Source organism: Narcine bancroftii, chromosome 14 (assembly GCF_036971445.1).
Source record: "Narcine bancroftii isolate sNarBan1 chromosome 14, sNarBan1.hap1, whole genome shotgun sequence".
Classification (NCBI taxonomy): domain Eukaryota; kingdom Metazoa; phylum Chordata; class Chondrichthyes; order Torpediniformes; family Narcinidae; genus Narcine; species Narcine bancroftii.
In genome coordinates, this window is record NC_091482.1 from 12790645 (window position 1) to 12810282 (window position 19638).

Consider the following 19638-nt stretch of genomic DNA (forward strand, 5'->3'; position numbering starts at 1 on the left):
ATGGTACATATTCTTGCCCCAATCTCAGTAACCTGAGCTTGTGTCTGAATCAGCTAGTTTTATTGATTGGAATTTGCATTTTTCTTAGGTCAGCTTGGCCTCCCTTCTCTTGATTTGATCTCATTGGCATTTAACTAATCGGATGGTGCAGTACCCATTTAAGCAATTGGAGTGTGCTCTATCATTCATGTGAAGTTGGGACTTGAAAGGAAAACCAGAGGTGTGTGATCCAGTGATCATTTTTTTGAGGAGTGGGGAGGTGGAGAGAGTGAGCAAATTTAGGTTTTTGGGAGTCACTATTTTGGAGGATCTTTCTGGACCCAACACACAAATGGCATTGTGAAGAAAGCATGTCAGTGCCTCACTTTTCTCAAGTGTTTGTAGAGGTTTTGTATAACATTGGAAACCCTGGCAAATTTCTACAGAAGTATAGTGCAAATGTGCTGACTGACTGCCTCACAGTTTGGTATGGGGACACAAATATCAAAAGATGGTGGATATTTCCAGTAAAAGCCATCCCTACCATCAAGAATTCGACAGGGAACGGTGTTGTCAGAAAGCAGCAGCAATCATCAAGGATCCACACCACCCTGCACACGCTCTGTTCTTGCCATCAGGAAAGAGGTTTAGGTGCCAAAAGACTCGCACCAGTAAGTTCAGGAACAGCTGCCCCTCCATCATCAGACTCCTCGACAACAAACTCAATCAAGGACTCATTTAAGGACTCTGACTTGTGCACTTTATTGATTTTTATTTTCTCTGTATTGCACAGTCAGTTGGTTTACATTTCTTTATTTGTGTGCATGGATACTGTACTCTTGACAATAAATCTGAAATAAGGGTTACAACCAGTAGAATACCCAGCTGCTGACCACTGCTTCTGGCTGCAATCATGATGTTGCTGGTTCAGTCAAGTTTTTGATTTCCAGAATGATTATAAGACTGTTGAGGGGCAATTAGATTTTCTCTTGTTGGAAATGCTAATTTGTGGACACGTGTGAAATGTTACTTGATGAGAGTGAGAATCAAAAGTCTGCTGTGATTGTAGGAACTCAGCCAGTCTGTCAGCATTCATACGATTTAACCAAGATATATTGGCCTGAGCCCTTCTTAACCAAGAGCAGAAAATCTCAGAATTCAGACAATGCTGGCTGAGGGAGGAATCCAGACCAACAAAAGGTGTTAATTGGATATAAGAGGGTGAGAATTCACTCAGGTGGGAGGGGGGGGGCGAGTGTAACAAAAGCCAGAGAGCAACTACCACCCTATGCCAGTTTTTATGACTGTAATTATAGGTGTATATCTATAGGTATACAAGTCTTCAATAGAAAGGTTAAAAGTGGAATTGCACATTCTTTGCAAACATTTTGCATCTTCGCTTGTGTCCTGATGATGGCAGGGTTTCACTGATGAAACAACCGTGAACTTAGATTTTCAGAGGCTTTCAGAAGTGCTCCACATGAGGCTACAAAACAAGTAGGAGCCTGTGGTATTCAAGGAAAGGTACTAAAGGTGCTAGGATAGAAGATTGACTGGCAGAAGCCAGAGTGGGAATAAAGGTATTTTTTTCTGGCTGAGATACTAAGAAACCCCCTAGATTTAACAAGCAATTTCCCTTTTATTTGATTTTGATCTTTTTTTTATCTAAGTGACCTATTACGGCTTAAATAAAAGGTCCAGGATTTATCTCCTATAATAACATTGAACAATACAACATGGGTATAGGCTTGTCCATGATGCCAATTTAAAGTACTCTTCTGATTGCATGTGTCCATTTAAATTAGGGATGGCCAAACTGTTTTGGTTGTGGGCCACATACAGAAAAATATAGGAGTCACGGGTCAAACAATATTAAACTTAGCAGTTTTCAACCAGTTACACTACAAGAAAACCCCAGACCTGTGGCGAGGGAGAACTGCACTACTGGCTGAGGCTTCATCACTGGAGATGTCAGAGGGCTGCCAAACCACTGCAATGTTACTTCTCTCTGCAACTGTGCAGGTTGTCTCGTGTGACACCATGTGGGGAAGTTGCCTTGTCTTACCCAGTATCTACCCTCATTAATGCCAGAAAGATTATTTGGCCATCTAGTTTTTGGAATCTTGTTGTGCAGTTAGCTGCAGGAGGCAAGAGGGACTGGGTTGGAGTTGTTGAACCCACTGACAGAGAGGTGCTGTAGCCATCGATAGGTCGAGCACAAAGATGGAGGTCTTGCAGACTGAGAGATGTGGAACTGCCCAGGCCAACATCCCCCAAGATCTGGATGGAGTGGGGTTTGAACTATAGATAGAGCAGACAGTGTACCCCGGCTGCCTCCGACACCTCACAGTTCTGGTCACCAATGTATGGCGAATCTGCACATATCAAGATCCCACAGGTTTACTGCAGATACGGGCCAAATACCTTCTGGTCTAATGGTACCCCACAGTTACCTCATGGTGTCACACACTCTATGCTTCCCCATGTCTGGTGAGTATGGATTACAGGGCACCTTGGGAGATTTGGGGAGAAGTACACGGGCTGTTCCTCTCACAAGTTGCCCTCTTGAGCACCTACATGCTGAACCAGCTGGAGCTTCCTAGCTCATCATGTCCAGATCTGGCATTGCACAATTACAATCTCAAAACCTCTGGTTTCATCCCACTGCAGTCCCCGGGATGGGAGAGCAGGTGATCGTTGGAATGAGAGTTGGACTAGGGTGAGTTGAGGAGGACCTCCCACTTTGCCCTTCTCATCCTCTTCGCCCAGCCCAAATAAACAAAGTTGTTCCTCTCTGTGAGAGCCCAGGCAGAGAATACCAGTGAACCGTTCAGATGGGGAAGACATCACAACTGCCTTGGATCTGGGTCCTGGCCAACATCAGGTTGACACACAGGAAGTCAAGCCCTGTCCTTCCTTGAGCTGGGTTACCCCACCACAGCTACAGGTGAACTACAGAGCTGTGGCCTGCTGAGCTCAAGATTAAGCCTACTTAAAGAGACAGGAGAAACCCCCCCCCCCCCCCTCTCCAACCCTGAATCCATTTGCACAGAGGGAATAGGAAAGAGTGGAGACTCAAAATGGCATCAACATCTCGCGTTGAAACGAAGTATAAAATTGTAGCCTCGTATTGTTCAAAATGGCAGCGGCATCTAGTGTGGAGACTAAGAAGTGCATACAGTGCAATTTAATTGTTAGAGACTGTTCTAATGGCCCACTTAAAAATGGGAAATGGGCCACACCCTATTTAAATACTTCATAAACATCGCTATCATATCTGCATCCATTAATTCCTCTGGTATTGCATTTCAGATGTTTATTGACTTTTAATCCCAATGTTGTTATTTTATTAACTATTAGCAATTTCTTTTATCACATATACTGGCCATGTTATTTTCCATTATTTTTGAGATTGTGGTGTCATTTTCTCTGAAGACTAGCATAAAATATTTGTCTTGTTTCACTGCCACTTCCTTATTCTCCAATATAATTTCTCACATTAACTTCTGCTCATCTTTTCCTTTCCACAATCAGTAGAAAGTATTATAATTCCTTTTTGTTTACTAGATCATTCTTGTATTTTGCTTTTCTTTTCCTTATCAATTTAATGCATTTTTCTGAATTGTGAAATCGTCCCAGTTTTCAACTTTACTACTGTATTGTTAACTACATCTGGACTACCTTTTTTCATTTTTACACACAAAAGGAATATGTATTGTTTTCTTTATATTATTAGCTGTTCTTGTTTGCAACCAGTCCTTTCAATATCGCTTCCCAATCTGCCACAGTTATGCACATCTTGGGTTTAGTTTTAAGATTGATTCTGACTGAGAATAATTTAATTCAATCTTTACATTAGATCATCTCAAAATAATGATTACTCTTCCTTGTTGGCCACTTATTATAAGATTATCAATGAATTGTTTAACAATACCTATTTCTGCTTTGACCTACAATATCACATTGGCCAAAAACTTCCATCAGTGTAACTATCTTTCAACTGTTGCCCAAACTAATTCTACATTTTTTAAAAATCAAAGTATCTCAAATATAGTTCATCTAGGTTTATCATATTTTCCCTACCCTTCCAAATAATTTCTGTCAAATGTTAGAAGTAATTTGCTCGCAAATCTGATTTTTCTGTGTATTGAAAGACCATTTAAATTGAAATTAGTTGACATGCACTGTTTGATTTGTTTAAAAAAAAGTTTGAATAACCAGCGTAAAAAGAATGTTTTTCAGTATTTAATTGCATTTAGTTTGTCTAAGTTTACTAATTGGCATTGTTTTAGTATTTGCCACTGAGAACAAGAGTCATTCTGGACTTGACTTTTCATTTGTCATAACCATTTTTATTGTGTATTTTGTTTCAAATGAACAATAATTTTACAAAACATGTATATCATAGAAACTTAATGACTTGTAAAGGAGAAGCAAAATGCAAACTATATGATCACTGTAGAGAATTTTTTTAAGTATAGCATTGAAGCAATGAACAGCAGTGGGTCACATGTCACGCTGTGCAAATCGCAGGATCAGCAGAGTGGACATTCTACCGTGAGTAAAGCTTGCGCTCACTGATGACATTGTGGAGTCATTTGCCAAACAATAAAGCCAAACACAAGTGAAGTCACTGAGGAAGCCAAAGAATAATCCCCTCAGCTGTCTTTCTCCTAGTGCCATGTGACTTCATATCATTCTAGTAGCTCGCTTTCCTAGCCAAATCAACAGATGTATGGAGAACTGCATATTGGGAGAGCAGCAGTTGTTCTTAAACAACAGTGTCCTTTTGTAGAAAGCAATGCTGTGAAAAGATATCACAGTATGACATCATCCTAGTTCAGGAACATTCCTTTACTGTTCTTGGTTTACTGTGTTTAAGACTTTCCCTCCCCCATCGTTCCAAATTCAGACTGTGATAATATTGTCCATTGTTCAGCAAAAGGACGAAGTAATTTCAGTATTTTTTTATTATTGGAATCTGTGGGTGCAACTTATCGCCATTTTATAAGCATTTTGTGGTTCAGTAAAATTCAGTCAATTTTGAGCTTCAGTTTAAAAATGTATAATTGATCATTTTTCAGAAACAAATGAGCTCTCTAGAAATCCATTCTAATTCTTATTTTTGTATGTGCCGAGAACACTTTAACCATTGATAATGTTTTCAATGGTTGAATGGTATGTAAGCACATTGCTTTCTGCGCCAGTCAATTGGAGTTTACTGAATCCGAGTTGCAGAAATTCAAAGTTCTGCAGACTTGGATAACTTCACTTGGTTAAATGCCTATTAAATTTTCTTTAATAAAAGATGCAACTAAATCCAATACATTATAGTGTGATCCGTTTTCAAACTTTCATGGGAAGAAAATGAAGGGACATTTGTCATGTGTGATAAAGCAGTGCTGTTTAATAACAATGAATTGTCAATCCAGTTTTTTTTGGAATTAGGATTTATTGTCATGAACAAGTCATAAAATTTGGTCTTTTGTGACAGCGTCACAGTGCAGACATTCATATTATAACCATCTTACGGCATTACTATATAGATATCTTTCTTCTTTCTCTTTGGCTTGGCTTCGCGGACGAAGATTTATGGAGGGGGTAAAAGTCCACGTCAGCTGCAGGCTCGTTTGTGGCTGACAAGTCCGATGCGGGACAGGCAGACACGGTTGCAGCGGTTGCGAGGGAAAATTGGTTGGTCGGGGTTGGGTGTTGGGTTTTTCCTCCTTTGTCTTTTATCAGTGAGGTGGGCTCTGCAGTCTTCTTCAAAGGAGGTTGCTGCCCGCCGAATGGTGAGGCGCCAAGATGCACGGTTTGAGGCGATATCAGCCCACTGGCGGTGGTCAATGGGGCAGGCACCAAGAGATTTCTTTAGGCAGTCCTTGTACCTTTTCTTTGGTGCACCTCTGTCACGGTGGCCAGTGGAGAGCTCGCCATATAACACGATCTTGGGAAGGCGATGGTTCTCCATTCTGGAGACGTGACCCACCCAGCGCAGCTGGATCTTCAGCAGCGTGGACTCGATGCTGTCGACCTCTGCCATCTCGAGTACTTCGACGTTAGGGATGAAAGCGCTCCAATGGATGTTGAGGATGGAGCGGAGACAACGCTGGTGGAAGCGTTCTAGGAGCCGTAGGCTTATCTTTGTGAGGTTTTTCAGTTGGTTGTTTTTCCAGACTCTTTTGTGTAGTCTTCCAAAGGCGCTCGCTATATATATATATATATATATATCTGTATAAAACCCAACAATAATAGTGTATGAGAAGTGATTGATTATTCAGGAATCTGATGGCAGTGTGGAAAAAGTTGTTCTTGTGCTGCTGTGTGCTTGTTTTTAGGATCCTGTACCTTTTCTCAGTGGTAGCAGAGTGAAGAGGGCATGGCCTGGGCAGTAGGGGCCTTTAAGGATAGAGGCTGCTTTTTTTTTAAAGACACCGCCTCATGGAGCGAAGTCTGGTGCCTGTGATGACAGTTGCGTTAACAACCCTCTGGAGTTTATTCTTGTCCAGAGAGTTGGCACCTCTATACCAGGCAGTGATGCAAACAGCCAGAATGCTCTCCATCTCTAGAAGTTTATGGAAGTCTTCGGTGACATACTGAACCACCTCAGACAGTTCACAAAGTATAGCCACTGGCGAGACTTCTTTGTGATTGCATCAACGTGGAGGCTCCAGAACAGATCCTCGGAGATGTTGACACCCGTGAATTTGAAGTTCTTGATCCTGTCCACTACTGAGCCCTTGATGAGGACTGGGTCGTGTTCTCCTAACTTCCTCCTGAATTCCACAGTCATCTCCTTAGTTTTTGCTGATGTTGAGTGCAAGGTTGTTGTCGATCTCTCTCATGTACGCTTTCTCATTGCCGTTTGTGATTCTGCTGACAACTGTGATGTCATTGACAAACTTGTAGATGGCATTGGAATTGTGCCTGGCCACAGTGGTGGTGTATAATGAGTAGAGCAGGGGGCTAAGCACGCATCCTTGGGGTGCACTTGTGTTGATAGTCAGTGAGTTGACATTGTTTCCAATTTGCACTAACTGAGGTCTTCCACACAGAGCTGTGTTAAAGAGCTAGTTATTTTGAATTAAATGAAGTGGTTAGAATGCACTCAGTGGTTAACTGTTATTGATGTGCAGTTGTGAAGTTGAGTATTTGTCATTAATAACCTTTTACAGCAAGAGAAAGTACACTGAACTTTTCCAGTGAGACTTGAATAAATGATGCACATGGATGAAGCTCAAGACTAATTTGGGCACGACTGTGAAGCTTTCTCTTGACTGACAGAATGTATGATGAGGTGGTACTGTTGTATTTTAATATTTCATTGACCAATTTTCCACAAGTACATATTAGAGAAATGGAACTTGGTTTAATTTTTATTTAGATTTTTAAAGCAAAAACAGATATTAGATCAGTCGGACACTAATTGGCTGGCAGTAATAATATTCACCTGTAGACTGTTCAATTCAGTTGAATGCCAGCAATTTAAGAAACATTGCACAGCTGTTGTATTGGAAAGTGTTTAATCGAGTTGGCTGAGGACCAGAGGGAACTGGGCAAAGACATGCACTTGGCTAGGGAGTGGGTTTAGGTAGATTTTATGAAGCAGGAGAGCTCCAAAGTGCTTGTTTTTAGGTGTTTTGGTGCATCAGGAGAGTAAAACTGCAAGCTATTTGGAAGTCATTATTTTTGAATCAAACAATAGACTTGCATTAATACCGCATCTTCCTGATTGTAAGATATCAAAGTGCCAATACACAACCAATTGAGCACTTTTCCAATGTATTCACTGCTTTAATGTAGAAATGCAGCCGTGAAATTGCATACAACAAACACCCATGCGCAAATATTGGCCCAAACAATGGGAACAACACCACTTGAGTATAGAAATAATATCATTGAACCTTTTTAAAATATTTTTATTGAGTTAAATTAAAAAATGCACACATATAGATCCAATAGATATGCTGGAATATAAGAAAAGACAAAAAAGATGTACATTTTAAATAAAACCTTGATTTATACATGGTATAAATTGTGTTCACCCTTTCAAATCAAAATATTTTAAAAAAAACTCAAAAAAAGAAAAAGCCCTAATCATCAAACCCATCCCTCTAAAAAAGGCAAACTTGCATATCTAATATAAATAGGAAACAAAGGAAGACATCCGGAAATTGGTGCTATTCAGGAAGATTCAAACACCTTTTTTAAAATACCTGAAAAAAAACAGATTGGCCCTTGATTTAATGACTAGCCGTAGCATTTCTGAAAAACCAGCACTCATACGGTATTCCATTTGAAGTACTGCAATTGTTTTTTTTGTTGCAAAATCTCCAGGCGTGCAACTTGAATAGACATCTTTCTAATTCAGGTGAAATTGACCCCATCTAAAGCATAACTGACCCAAAGTGAGGCAAAATCTGGTGGCATTAAATTTTCAGTTTACATTTAGACATGCAGCACAGTATCAGGCCATTTCGGCCCACAAGCCCATGCCACCCAATGAGCCTACAGCCCTTGTACGTTACAAATAGTGGGAGGAAACCGGAGCCCCTTGGGAAACCCATGCAGACACGGGATTCGAACCGTCTTGATCACTGGTGCTGTAAGGTCATTGCACTAACTGCTGCACCATTTTGTTTCTTGTTATAGAACCATAGAACAATTACAGCACATTAACAGGCCGCCTCTGGCCTTCTGGTCTGTGCCAAACCTTTTTTTTCCCCTAGTCCCATTGATCTGCACCCAATCCATAGCCCTCCATACCTCTCCCATTCATGTACTAATCCAAATTCTTCTTAAATGAAAAGAAAATTTGCATAAGTAATTAGTTAAGTGAGTCTAGTGGTTGGTGATTGAATTTGCTGATTTATTGGGAATGTCATATTTCATTATTTTTAAATTTTCAGAGATGGGCAAAAATGTACGGTTCAAATACAAAATATTTGAAATACAAAGAGACTATTTTATTTTGTTGGATGACACTGCTATGAAAGTAGAAATTTTGATGCAACTTTCATCAAAATGAATTGCATGGTTTGTTTACAGCAAAATTAGATGAGGGTTGAATCCAGAAGGTTACTTGCAAGACACTGAATTTCATGACGTTGATGTCATAAGCTGTGGGTGCTTAGAGTGTCAGCTGTAGAATTGAATCCAATCAATCTCTGCTGTCAGCAGAATATGGACTGAACAAGAGTCAAATCAGGAATTTTTATTCAAATGGAACTGTCTTTTTATTGTATTACCAGTACCAATTTCATTTACATTAAGGCAAGTCTACAAATAAAGTATTTAGAATCTGGAATAGATAAGTCAGCCTTTGTTGACCTTGGCCTATTCAACTGCCAACATGTCTACTGAATTTCACTCAATATATAACATTTTTCTAGATGGATGGGAATAATAGTTGTGTGTATAATTGTCTGTATAATCAAAACCGGAAGCACAAGGCATTGGGATAAATAATAAAAGATTAATAGTGGATTCTGGCCTTTAAATATATCTTTCAGGCATAAAAAGTGATTTTAAAAAATTCAGAACTCTTGCACAGGTTGTAAAATTAAGGAAGTGGATGAAGGATTGAGGACCATTTATGTGCCAGGTTAGAAGTTTGGATCTTCAATAGAACAAAGTTCGTCATAAAGCATTTGCATGCCCAACACTAGACACTCAAAGCAAATTCTATTCTGAGCTCTGGTGTGGGAAGTGATTGCCTAATAATTAGGAAAATATTCAAAGCCTCTGGGAAAAAATCCAGCATCCCACTGACTCTTGGGAATCCCTGCCCTGTGACTTTGCAAAAGAGGAGGAGGAGGAGCATTCAGAATGTCTTTGAGAACACACAAAATCTCAATAGGTTCACTTTACTTTCTACCACTTAGCTACCTGCCAAGTTTCCTTGTTGAGGAACTCCTGTCACATTCTGTGGACGAGTCCACAGTTCTCACATTAGCCTCATCAAGCACTCAAAAAGTGAAGGCCTGTCATCCTCGATCCTGAGAATCTGCCTATGAAGAACAAATTTCATTTCCAATATAGTGGCAGTTTTTGAAATTTAATTTTGAAGATGAATTTTGGCTTTGGAAGCAAATGGGCAACATTTAACATGATGTTATTTAGAATGAGTTGAAACCAAAATCTTTAACATTTGCTGATATCTTGCGCAGAAAATGATTTAATCGACCTGACCCAATAACCTCAAACTAAATTGCAGGCGAGATGTCCTGTCAGAATAGTTGAGAACATCCAAAGCTAAACTTACTAAATTACATGAGACAAGACTTTTAATGGGAGATGCAGCAAGTGATAACCTCAAAAGATCATGATTATTTTATGTTGGAAAGAAAGGGATCTAGAGAAAGGCAAGAAATGCTTGAGTGACTAACGGACAGCCTTCATTGTTCAACATTAAAAAAGATTTTAAGATTTATTGACATGTAATAAAACAGCGTCATAGAATGCAAAATTGCTTTTGCCTGCTGTAAGGCAATTGCCTGAAGTGGTTCTTATTGTGTGTGTGTCCCCCCCCCCCCCCCCAGAGTCACCGATTGTCCGTAAGATTTGCCATCAGCGCTTCCGCAGCCTCCATGGCCACACAGAGTACAGTCCAAACCACTGACAACCCGAGCTCCAGATCCAAACCTCCGACATGGTCAGAAACCCTTCAGTGCTTTCGGCACTCCCTCACATCCCAGTTCCAATACTTGGTACTCCTTCAGCCAGCTTCCAGCCAGTCTCTAGCAGTCCACAGTCCGGCGTGAGTCCCCCTGACAGCAACCCACAGCCTATGTAGGTTCCTCGCCTCGATAAATAGATCAAAAATTTCATTTTGCGGTACAAAATATGAGCAAAATTCTCATAAGCATGAATATGTACGTAATTTATATTTAAAAATTCATTTGTAAGTTGACTAAATCATGGAAGATTCTGCATTCAAAGACTTAGGTTCATTTAAATTCATGTCATTTGTGAAGATAAATTGTTTTTTTCTTGGACATGTAGCAGAAGTGGTTACACTGTCTTGTTGTCTGTTTCTCTTTTTTTTAATCTCCTTCCACTTTCATGTCAAAGAAAGTGTCTTGGAAGATCATTCCTGCCCTCAGTTACCATACATCCTTTTTCCAGCATGGTTCTACACTATTTTAAGCTAAAGTAAAACCCCTGTTGTCCAGAATTCCAACAATCTGTAACCTCAAGCAACTGGCATAAAACAATTGCAGAAAATAAAAAAAGTTAAAAATGTGTAAGTTAAAATTGGCGTGCCTCTCCATTAGTTTTCCAATCATGCAACCGGCAATCTCAAGCAACCAGAAAATTCACTCACCTGGCATTTACCAATCAACATAAGTGCTGAATACCAGGGGTTTTACTGTATTTGGTTGAAGACACATGTTTAAACTCCAAAATTCTGATGTGGAATCTCTGTAATGGGTTGCAGCTTTATTATTGGATCCTATTAAGTATTGTCATTTTGACGTAGTTGATAGGGGAAGGAATTTATTTCTGTAGTTCTATGTGCAGTTTTTTCTATAATTTTCTTGATATTTATTAAGATGAATATGTAATAACAAGTACTATTTCTTTCATAGTTGCCCCTATTCATGCCGATGCAAGAATTAAGACAACGTGAACCCAGATAGACGGCTGACCACACAGTAGAATGCCGTCAACCAGTCGAGCAGGAAGTCTAAAGGACCCGGAGATAGCTGAACTATTCTATAGAGAAGATCCTGAAAAGTTGTTTGTGGATTTGCGAGAAATTGGCCATGGCAGCTTTGGAGCTGTTTATTTTGTGAGTATACAATTTGTTTATCTTTCTGGATAGCATTTGTGGCTGGTGCACAAGTTTCAGGTGATTTCAAAATGACAGTGAATTTTGCAATTCTTCTATTTTGCTCTTTGTCAAAGTTTACAATTCAATATTAAAATTGCATTAATCTATGCGTTAAGATTTCACTTGTACCAAATTTACTTGTACAGCAAAATTAGATTGGAGTTTACCTTGATCCTCAGGTGGAAAAAAACCTTTAATTTATTAACTGTTCAGTTTCCATTGTTCAGGTACATCAGTGACAGTGTTTATTTTGGATGATCAATGAGTGGCCTTTGCAATATAGTTTTGTCATTTCTAGATCTTCAGTGTTAATTTGTTTATTTAGTTGTAGGTATACAGGCATGTCCAGCATTTGTTATCCATTTATTGGTGAAGAGCCATCACTTTGAAAGAGTGAAATTTTTCTGATACTAATGAGGAGTTGCACCATTTAGACCTGGACCTGAAGGGCTTGTAATACACTTCCAAGTTAGGAGGGTCTGAATCGGGTAAATGGCATTGTTCCTGTGTCTCAGTCTCCCTTGTGGACATTTCTTCTTTGGGAGGGGTTGTGGGATAACTACCATATCTGTAGTGTAATTTATAGATGGTACATACTGCAGCCACATTGCACTGCTGTTGGAGGGACTGATTGCTGATGTTACAGATGGCTTACTAATCAAGCTGACTGTTTAGATCTGGATGGAATGAGCTCCTTAAGGTAGGGCAGTGGTTGTCCATGCAAATGAAGACCATTCCTGACTTGTTCCTTGAAGATGATGAAAAGGCTTTTGGGGTGTCATGCAGTGAGCCACTCACAGCAGCATGCCCTATGCTGATGTAGTCGCTATATTTTTGTGGCTGGTACAGGCGAGTTTATGGTTGTTGGTGAACCCCAGAATGTTGATAAGAGGGAACTTTGCAAAGGTAATGCTATTAAATATCAAGAGTGGGTGGTTAAAATTTCTCTCATTAGAGATTCTGGTATTTGTGACTGTCTGATCTTTTGGTATTGCAGAGTGCTTCATTTATTGTAGTTGTGAATGGAATTGAATCAGCAAATGTTCCCACTTCTGACCTTAAGATAGAAGGAAAACTCATTGATGCAGTCAAGATCAATGTTGAGGAATTCCTGCATGTAATGTTCTGGGGCCTGTCTTCAACACGTGTACTGGGATCCATCACAGATGGGAACATAGTTGGATTTGCCTCCTCCAGTTGCTGTTCATCTACCACAATTCACAACTAGATGTGAAAGGACTGCAGTATTGACATGGTCTACTGGTATTGGAATTGATGAGGACTGATAATTCATTCTACTTTTGCTATTTGGTGTACATTGTCTTAAGTTTCAGTTTCATTGTCTGCCATATATGAATCTGTGAGTATGATTTTATTATGTTATAGCTTGACTAATCTGTGGAATGGCTCTCACAATTTAAGCACCGCCCCCCCCCCCCCCCCCCCCCCGAGGTTTGTGAGATGCCCTTTGCAATGTTAGCTGAATTGACAGTGACAAGTGAGAGAAGAGATAGTTGGGACAGTAGCTATGATCTTTAAGTTCTTTTTAGCTGCAAGGGAGATGCTGGAGGATTGGAGAATGGTAAATGTAGTCCCCTTGTTTGAAAAAAGGTAATAGGGAGAATCCTGGGAACTACAGACTGGCAAGTCTTGCGTCAGTGGTGTGCATACTATTGGAGAGGATTCTTAAGGATAGAATCTAAGAACATTTGGAGAAGTACGATTTTGAGAAGGTAACAAAAGAAATTGATGAGAGCAAGGCAATAGATGTGGTCTACATAGATTTTAGTAAGGCATTTGACATGGTCCTCCATGAGAGACCAGTTCAGAAAGTCTTGAGGACTGGGATTCATAGAACCTTGGCTGTGAGCTAAAATTAATTGGCTTGCAGGTAGAAACCAGAGAGTAGTAGAGGAAGGAAAGTTCTTCCTGGAAGACAGTGACTAGTGGAGTACTGCAAAGATCTGTTCTGGGACCCCTACTCTTTGTAATTTTTATAAGTGACCTGGATGAAGAGGTGGAAAGATGGGTCAATAAGTGTACGGATGATATGAAGGTTGGAGGACTTGTGGATGGAGCTGAAGGTTGCCAAAGGTTAAAAGAGGTTGCAGAGTTGGGCAGAAAAGTGCCAGATGGAGTTTAATCCGGGTAAGTGTGAGGTGATGCATTTTGGAAGGACAAACCAGAAGGCAGAGTACAGGGTTAATGGTCAGTTATTTAAGAGTGTGGATGAACAGAGAGACCTTGGGGTGTAAGTCCATACAATCCTCAAGATTGCCGCAAGGTTGATAGGATAGTTAAGATAGCCAATGGATGCTGAGTTTCATTAATAAGGGGATTGAGTTCAAGAGTAGAGAGGTCATATTGCAATTCTACAAATCTCTGGTGAGACCATATTTAGAGTATTGTGTTCATTTCTGGTCACCTCGTTGCAAGAAGGATGTCGAAGCTATGGAGAGGGTGCAGAGCAGATTTATCAGGACATTATCTGGATTGGAAAATAAATCTTATGAGCCAAGGTTAGCAGAGCTGGGGCTTTTCGCTGAAGCTTAGATGGATGAAAGGAGACCTAATAGAGGTCTACAAGATTATCAGAGACATAGCTAGGGTGGAGAGCCAGTGCCTGTTTCCTAGAGCAGAAAACACCAGAGGACATGAATACAAAGTGAAGTTTAGGGGTGAGATCAGGGGTAAGATTTTTACACAGAGTTGTGGGTGCCTGGAATGCCTTGCAGAGACTCCGAGACAGGCAGATGGATGGAAGAAAAATAGATGGATACGGGGTAGGGAGGGTCTTTTACTTTTTTTTAAGGAATATATGGGTTGGAACAACATCGAGGGCTGAAGGGCCTGTACCGTGCTATAGTGTTCTATGTTTTTCCAGTTGTATCAATTTTTCTTTCAAAGTAATGGGTACAGCCCAAGCATGTTTTCAATGGATATGAGAGTTGGCAATTAAGAGTTAACTACACAGCTGTGGGCTTGGAGTAGTATATATGCCAAACCTGGGAATGCAAAAACATAAAATAGGAGGAGCAGTAGGCCATCTGGCCCATCGAATCTACTCCTTCAATCAGTATCTGAGTGGACTCAGCTGCACTTGTAGAAAGATTCCTTTATTATGATACTTCCTCTCTTGAATGAACAAGGTGGATTTTGCAGCTCTCCTTCTTTAGTCATCTTTACTAAAACTAGCTGTTATGTAATTTATTATGAAGGTTCATGTTTCTTTTTGTCAAATTTTAATGCTTTATTACTGATGGATTTCAATGGTATTCAGTAAACCTTTCCTTTTGGTCCTTTTGCAGACCCTTGGAAAAGCACTTTAAGGAAGTTATTTCCTTGTCAAATAAACACATCATCCAAGCTAAAATGGTGCAGTACGATTCACGTGACAAGGACAACATTTAAAATTGAAGATTAATATTTATTTTTTCCATGTAAAAGTGGTTATGGGTTTGGGGTTTATTTGAATGAATTCAGTTCTGGAAAACCAGAGGGTGGAGCAGATTTGTCAAAATTAGCACAGAATGCAGTAGATTTAGTCAACTTCCAACTTTGTGTTTCCAATTCTTGGGCAAACACAAGTAAAAAAACAAACTCCAGACACACTTGATTTTTTTCAAATCTGTGAAGTTACTTGGAAGAACCTTGCAGAAAAGTAGGTGATGGGATGGTTCCTGGAAAAAAAAAAGATTTTTTTCCCCCAACTACAGGGTATTGCATTAATGCCAATGTGTAATTGGTTAGATTTGCTTTCCTGAACTGCAGTTTTGTGGTGTAGGTAAACCTATAATGCTGTTAGGATTTTCCAAGATTTTGAATTGGAAGTGAAGGGAAGTAAATGTAGGCCTTGCGATGAGTTGACTGTGGGATTGGCACTGCAGCCCTTTCCTTTCAGGTGATTCAGATTTATGAGTGTGAAGGTGTTGTAAAAATCTTGGCAAGTTTCCACATTGCATCTTGTACATGTTTTCTTCTTTCTTTGGCTTGGCTTCGCGGACGAAGATTTATGGAGGGGGTAAAAAGTCCACGTCAGCTGCAGGCTCGTTTGTGGCTGACAAGTCCGATGCGGGACAGGCAGACACGATTGCAGTGGTTGCAGGGGAAAATTGGTTGGTTGGGGTTGGGTGTTGGGTTTTTCCTCCTTTGCCTTTTGTCAGTGAGGTGGGCTCTGCGGTCTTCTTCAAAGGAGGCTGCTGCCCGCCAAACTGTGAGGCGCCAAGATGCACGGTTTGAGGCGTTATCAGCCCACTGGCGGTGGTCAATGTGGCAGGCACCAAGAGATTTCTTTAGGCAGTCCTTGTACCTTTTCTTTGGTGCACCTCTGTCACGGTGGCCAGTGGAGAGCTCGCCATATAACACGATCTTGGGAAGGCGATGAATTGGGAGGAAGTGAATCTTTAGGGCGATGCACAAGGTGCAAATCAAATGGTTTGTTTTGTATTGTTTGGTATTCAGTTTCAAGACATGGGAGAGTATTCAACGATCTTCCAGATGGAGGGTCAGGCAGCATTTGTGGAGGTCAAGGGACTGTTAACACTTTGACTGGAGGCCCTGCATCAAACCCTTAACAAATGCTGCCTGACCTGCTGCATTCCTCCAGCAGGTTTTTTTTGCCATGTTTAAAATCAATAAACAGCAGCGACTACAATGAATAAATGCATCATCATTGCAGCTTTATTGATGGATTACGAGCTATAATCTTGGCGTTTTAATGTAAATACTTGTCTTTTTTGCAATCCAATTTGTTTGTGATTTTGGAACCAACCCACAGTAGTTATCATGCTTCCTCTGCGAAGCCACCATCTCTAACAATGTCATGCTAATTATTTGGCAGGAGAATTTTATTGGTCTGTATACAGTTTTGTAATTCAATGGATTTGAATAATTGTATTGTTTTTTCCTGTTCTCATTTTGAGGAAAAAATTCTGAGATTTTTCTTAATAGTATCCTTTTTGTGTTTTGGTCCTTGTTCTTCAGCCACATTCAAGTCGCATAACCGTTCTTTGAGATTATGTGATATATTCATAACTTGCTGTTTTTGAAGTTTTGCATTAAAGATTGCAAAATAAAATATAAGAATTCAAAAGTTCTCATCAAAGTATCAAAATTAAGTTGAGAAATATACACTTAAATGATAATAAAATGAGTAATGCACTTGATTTTGGATTTTAAACAGAAAATTGGGGCAACTTTAAATATTGTAGTTTTAAAGAGCAACTTGTGTATACTCAAAAGTTTAATTTGGATTGTGGTATATTTTTAACTGCAACAGTAATTGTCTCAGTGATTAAAATTAGTTTATCAGCAAACATGCTAATATATGATATGAAATTTTATAGGCACGAGATGTTCGCACTAATGAAGTGGTGGCTATCAAGAAAATGTCCTATAGTGGAAAACAATCCAATGAGGTAAGGGCATTGAAAGAAATGAGGATATATGTGTTGGCATGTAATCAATTAAGAACAAGATATGTGTCCATATGATAAAAAAATCTGCAAAATCGTGAAACTGTGGAGAAGGGTTGAAAAGAAAATCCAAAGTGAAGTCATAAACATTGATGGAGATTCTGGAAGATTTGGGGTGCTTTCATCTTGTGTCGGAACCTGCCAATAATATCCATAGGTGCTTGGGTTTCTTGCTTAGGCCTCCAAGTTAGAATTCAGTAAGCTTCTCCTCTTTGTATTTTTTTAAAATTCTTTATTTTATTAGGAATATCATTTGATATTGGTGAGTTGTTAGAGCCCAAGAAGGATTTTTGAACTTTTTCATCCGATGGTGGTATTCTGAAATGTTTGTTGCAATTCCCTCTGCTTGTCCTGTTATGAAATACCCCCCGAAATGTGAAAGATGGAGAAACACAGTACTTGGTGCTCAAAATATGCAACAAATTCATGTGATTAATTTTGATACACTTTCTAATCTCTTCAAATTATTGTTTGAAATTTAAAACTCACAGTTTAGTCAAATGCACTGATACACTTTATCCAGAGTGAAACTTTATCACTGCTGTTAAATTTTCTGTTAAAGTCTGATTTTGCATTTATCTTTGATTCAATAAATTGCAGACTAGTTTTCAGACTTTTAATATGATATCCGGATGTCAATGGTGTAATAATGACAGGGTAGGTTAAAGGAATTTGGCATCCTTTTGGATTCCATTGTACTTTCTACCCAGTTAATATATTTGAAGAATAATATAATCTAGCCAAAAAGAGCAGCCATTTTACATGACAAGTAAAATAGATAACCAATTTGCTTGAGAAATAGGTGTTAGAGGACTAGGCTTCTGCTCTGGTTCTTTCACTTCCATCTGACCAAGTAGCCTTGATTGAATGTGAAGGTCCCATAATTCTCTAATGTTTCCAGAAAATGCAGTGTTTCCTATAAATGGCAATGAAATGTCATTCCTCATTGGATTCAAGCATTGATTCAGCTTGAAGCTGTGACCAGCTGACAAGGATCTTGTACTTGGACCAGTATCCTGTCGCTGATTATGCTTTTCAAGAGAAAATAATGCTTTGTGATCTCGTGTTAAACATCATTTAGCATCTTTGGACTTCTAGAAACATTGATATTTCTCTCTTGTTGATGCTATTCCCTAAATGTATTTTATTGTGTAGATCGAGAACAATTTAGCACAGTTCAATAAATAAGTCTTCATTTATTCATTATAATCTTAGTTAGCTTTTACATTGTTTTGTATATAACTTTGTTTTTTCTACATCAGGACATTTTGTTTTGCTGAATGCACTTTGTATGCAAGTATATTCTCTGGTACACTGCTAAAGATTCTATTGCCTTTGTCATTGTTGTTCAATGTTGGCATCCTGTGACTTTTTAAAAATAACATCGTCCTATGGACCAGAATCTGGTTTCTGGAGGATAACTCTTTGGATGTATCGGTTAAAAAATCACCTTGTTCAATTTACCAATATGCAAGTGGATAGAGGTGTGATTTTGGCATCACTTTCGGAGAGCTGATTGAGTGAAGGAGCAGTGACGATGTACTCTTTGTTCAAATCACAGCCTGTAATGTGTTCCTTTTTACAAAAAAACCTTGCATTACTCTGTAAAATTTCAGATAGTGTATTTATAAAACACTTTGAGAACTGAATTTTCTGGGCATAAATAAATTAGAAGAATCCTGTTTTCTGTTTAAAATTTAGGTTAAATGACTTGTTTTTGCCTTGTTTTCTTCCCTGCACTGCCTTTGAAACTAATCTGAAGAACTTTTTTCCTTTCCCATTTACTTGACCCAGTGCTGATTTATGGACCTTCATTGTCCTTCTTTCGTATCTCACACCAGAATATTGTCCACAAGGACAATTGACAATAACATCAATATTTTGACCTTTACTGAAATTTAGCTGATGGCTGATGAATTGATACCCAACTATTTGCTCTACCCTCCACTACTTACCAAATCCACTAAACACAGAGGAGGCATAACTAACTACAAAGTCACATCTTGGTCTATTACCCTAAACCTTCAGCACCTCACTTCCTTTGAGCCTCTTGCTTTGTTTCAACTGATTGTCTTAATATTGTTTATTCACTATTTTCAATTTGTATCAAATTGTTAATGGGGAAAAAGCATCTTGAGGTCTAAACAATATGAAGAAAGAATGAACTCTCATCCATAGAGAAACAGAAATGAAAGATGGTCGAACGATTGCTTGGAAATATTTATTTACGAAAGAAAAAGATTCTTATCATGTTAGGGAGGGGAATGACTAAGGGTGGATTTAAGCATAAGGTTAGATAATATCTTTGGTTCAGAATTTGTGGTTGTCATAGTGTTGGCGGACTAGATA

The 19638-nt window shown here is 39.2% G+C and overlaps 1 protein-coding gene across 5 annotated transcripts in view; it reads left to right on the forward strand.

The window, feature by feature from the left end:
- The window catches only part of taok1a (TAO kinase 1a), a 143489-nt gene that overhangs the window by 67673 nt on the left and 56178 nt on the right, over positions 1-19638 (forward strand). For all 5 annotated transcript variants that reach the window (XM_069910999.1, XM_069910998.1, XM_069910997.1 and 2 more), the window contains exons 2-3: positions 11571-11773; positions 17161-17232. In XM_069910999.1, coding sequence (XP_069767100.1) covers positions 11642-11773; positions 17161-17232 — 204 coding nt within the window. In that variant the 5' untranslated portion in view covers positions 11571-11641. The remainder of the gene's footprint in view (positions 1-11570; positions 11774-17160; positions 17233-19638) is intronic.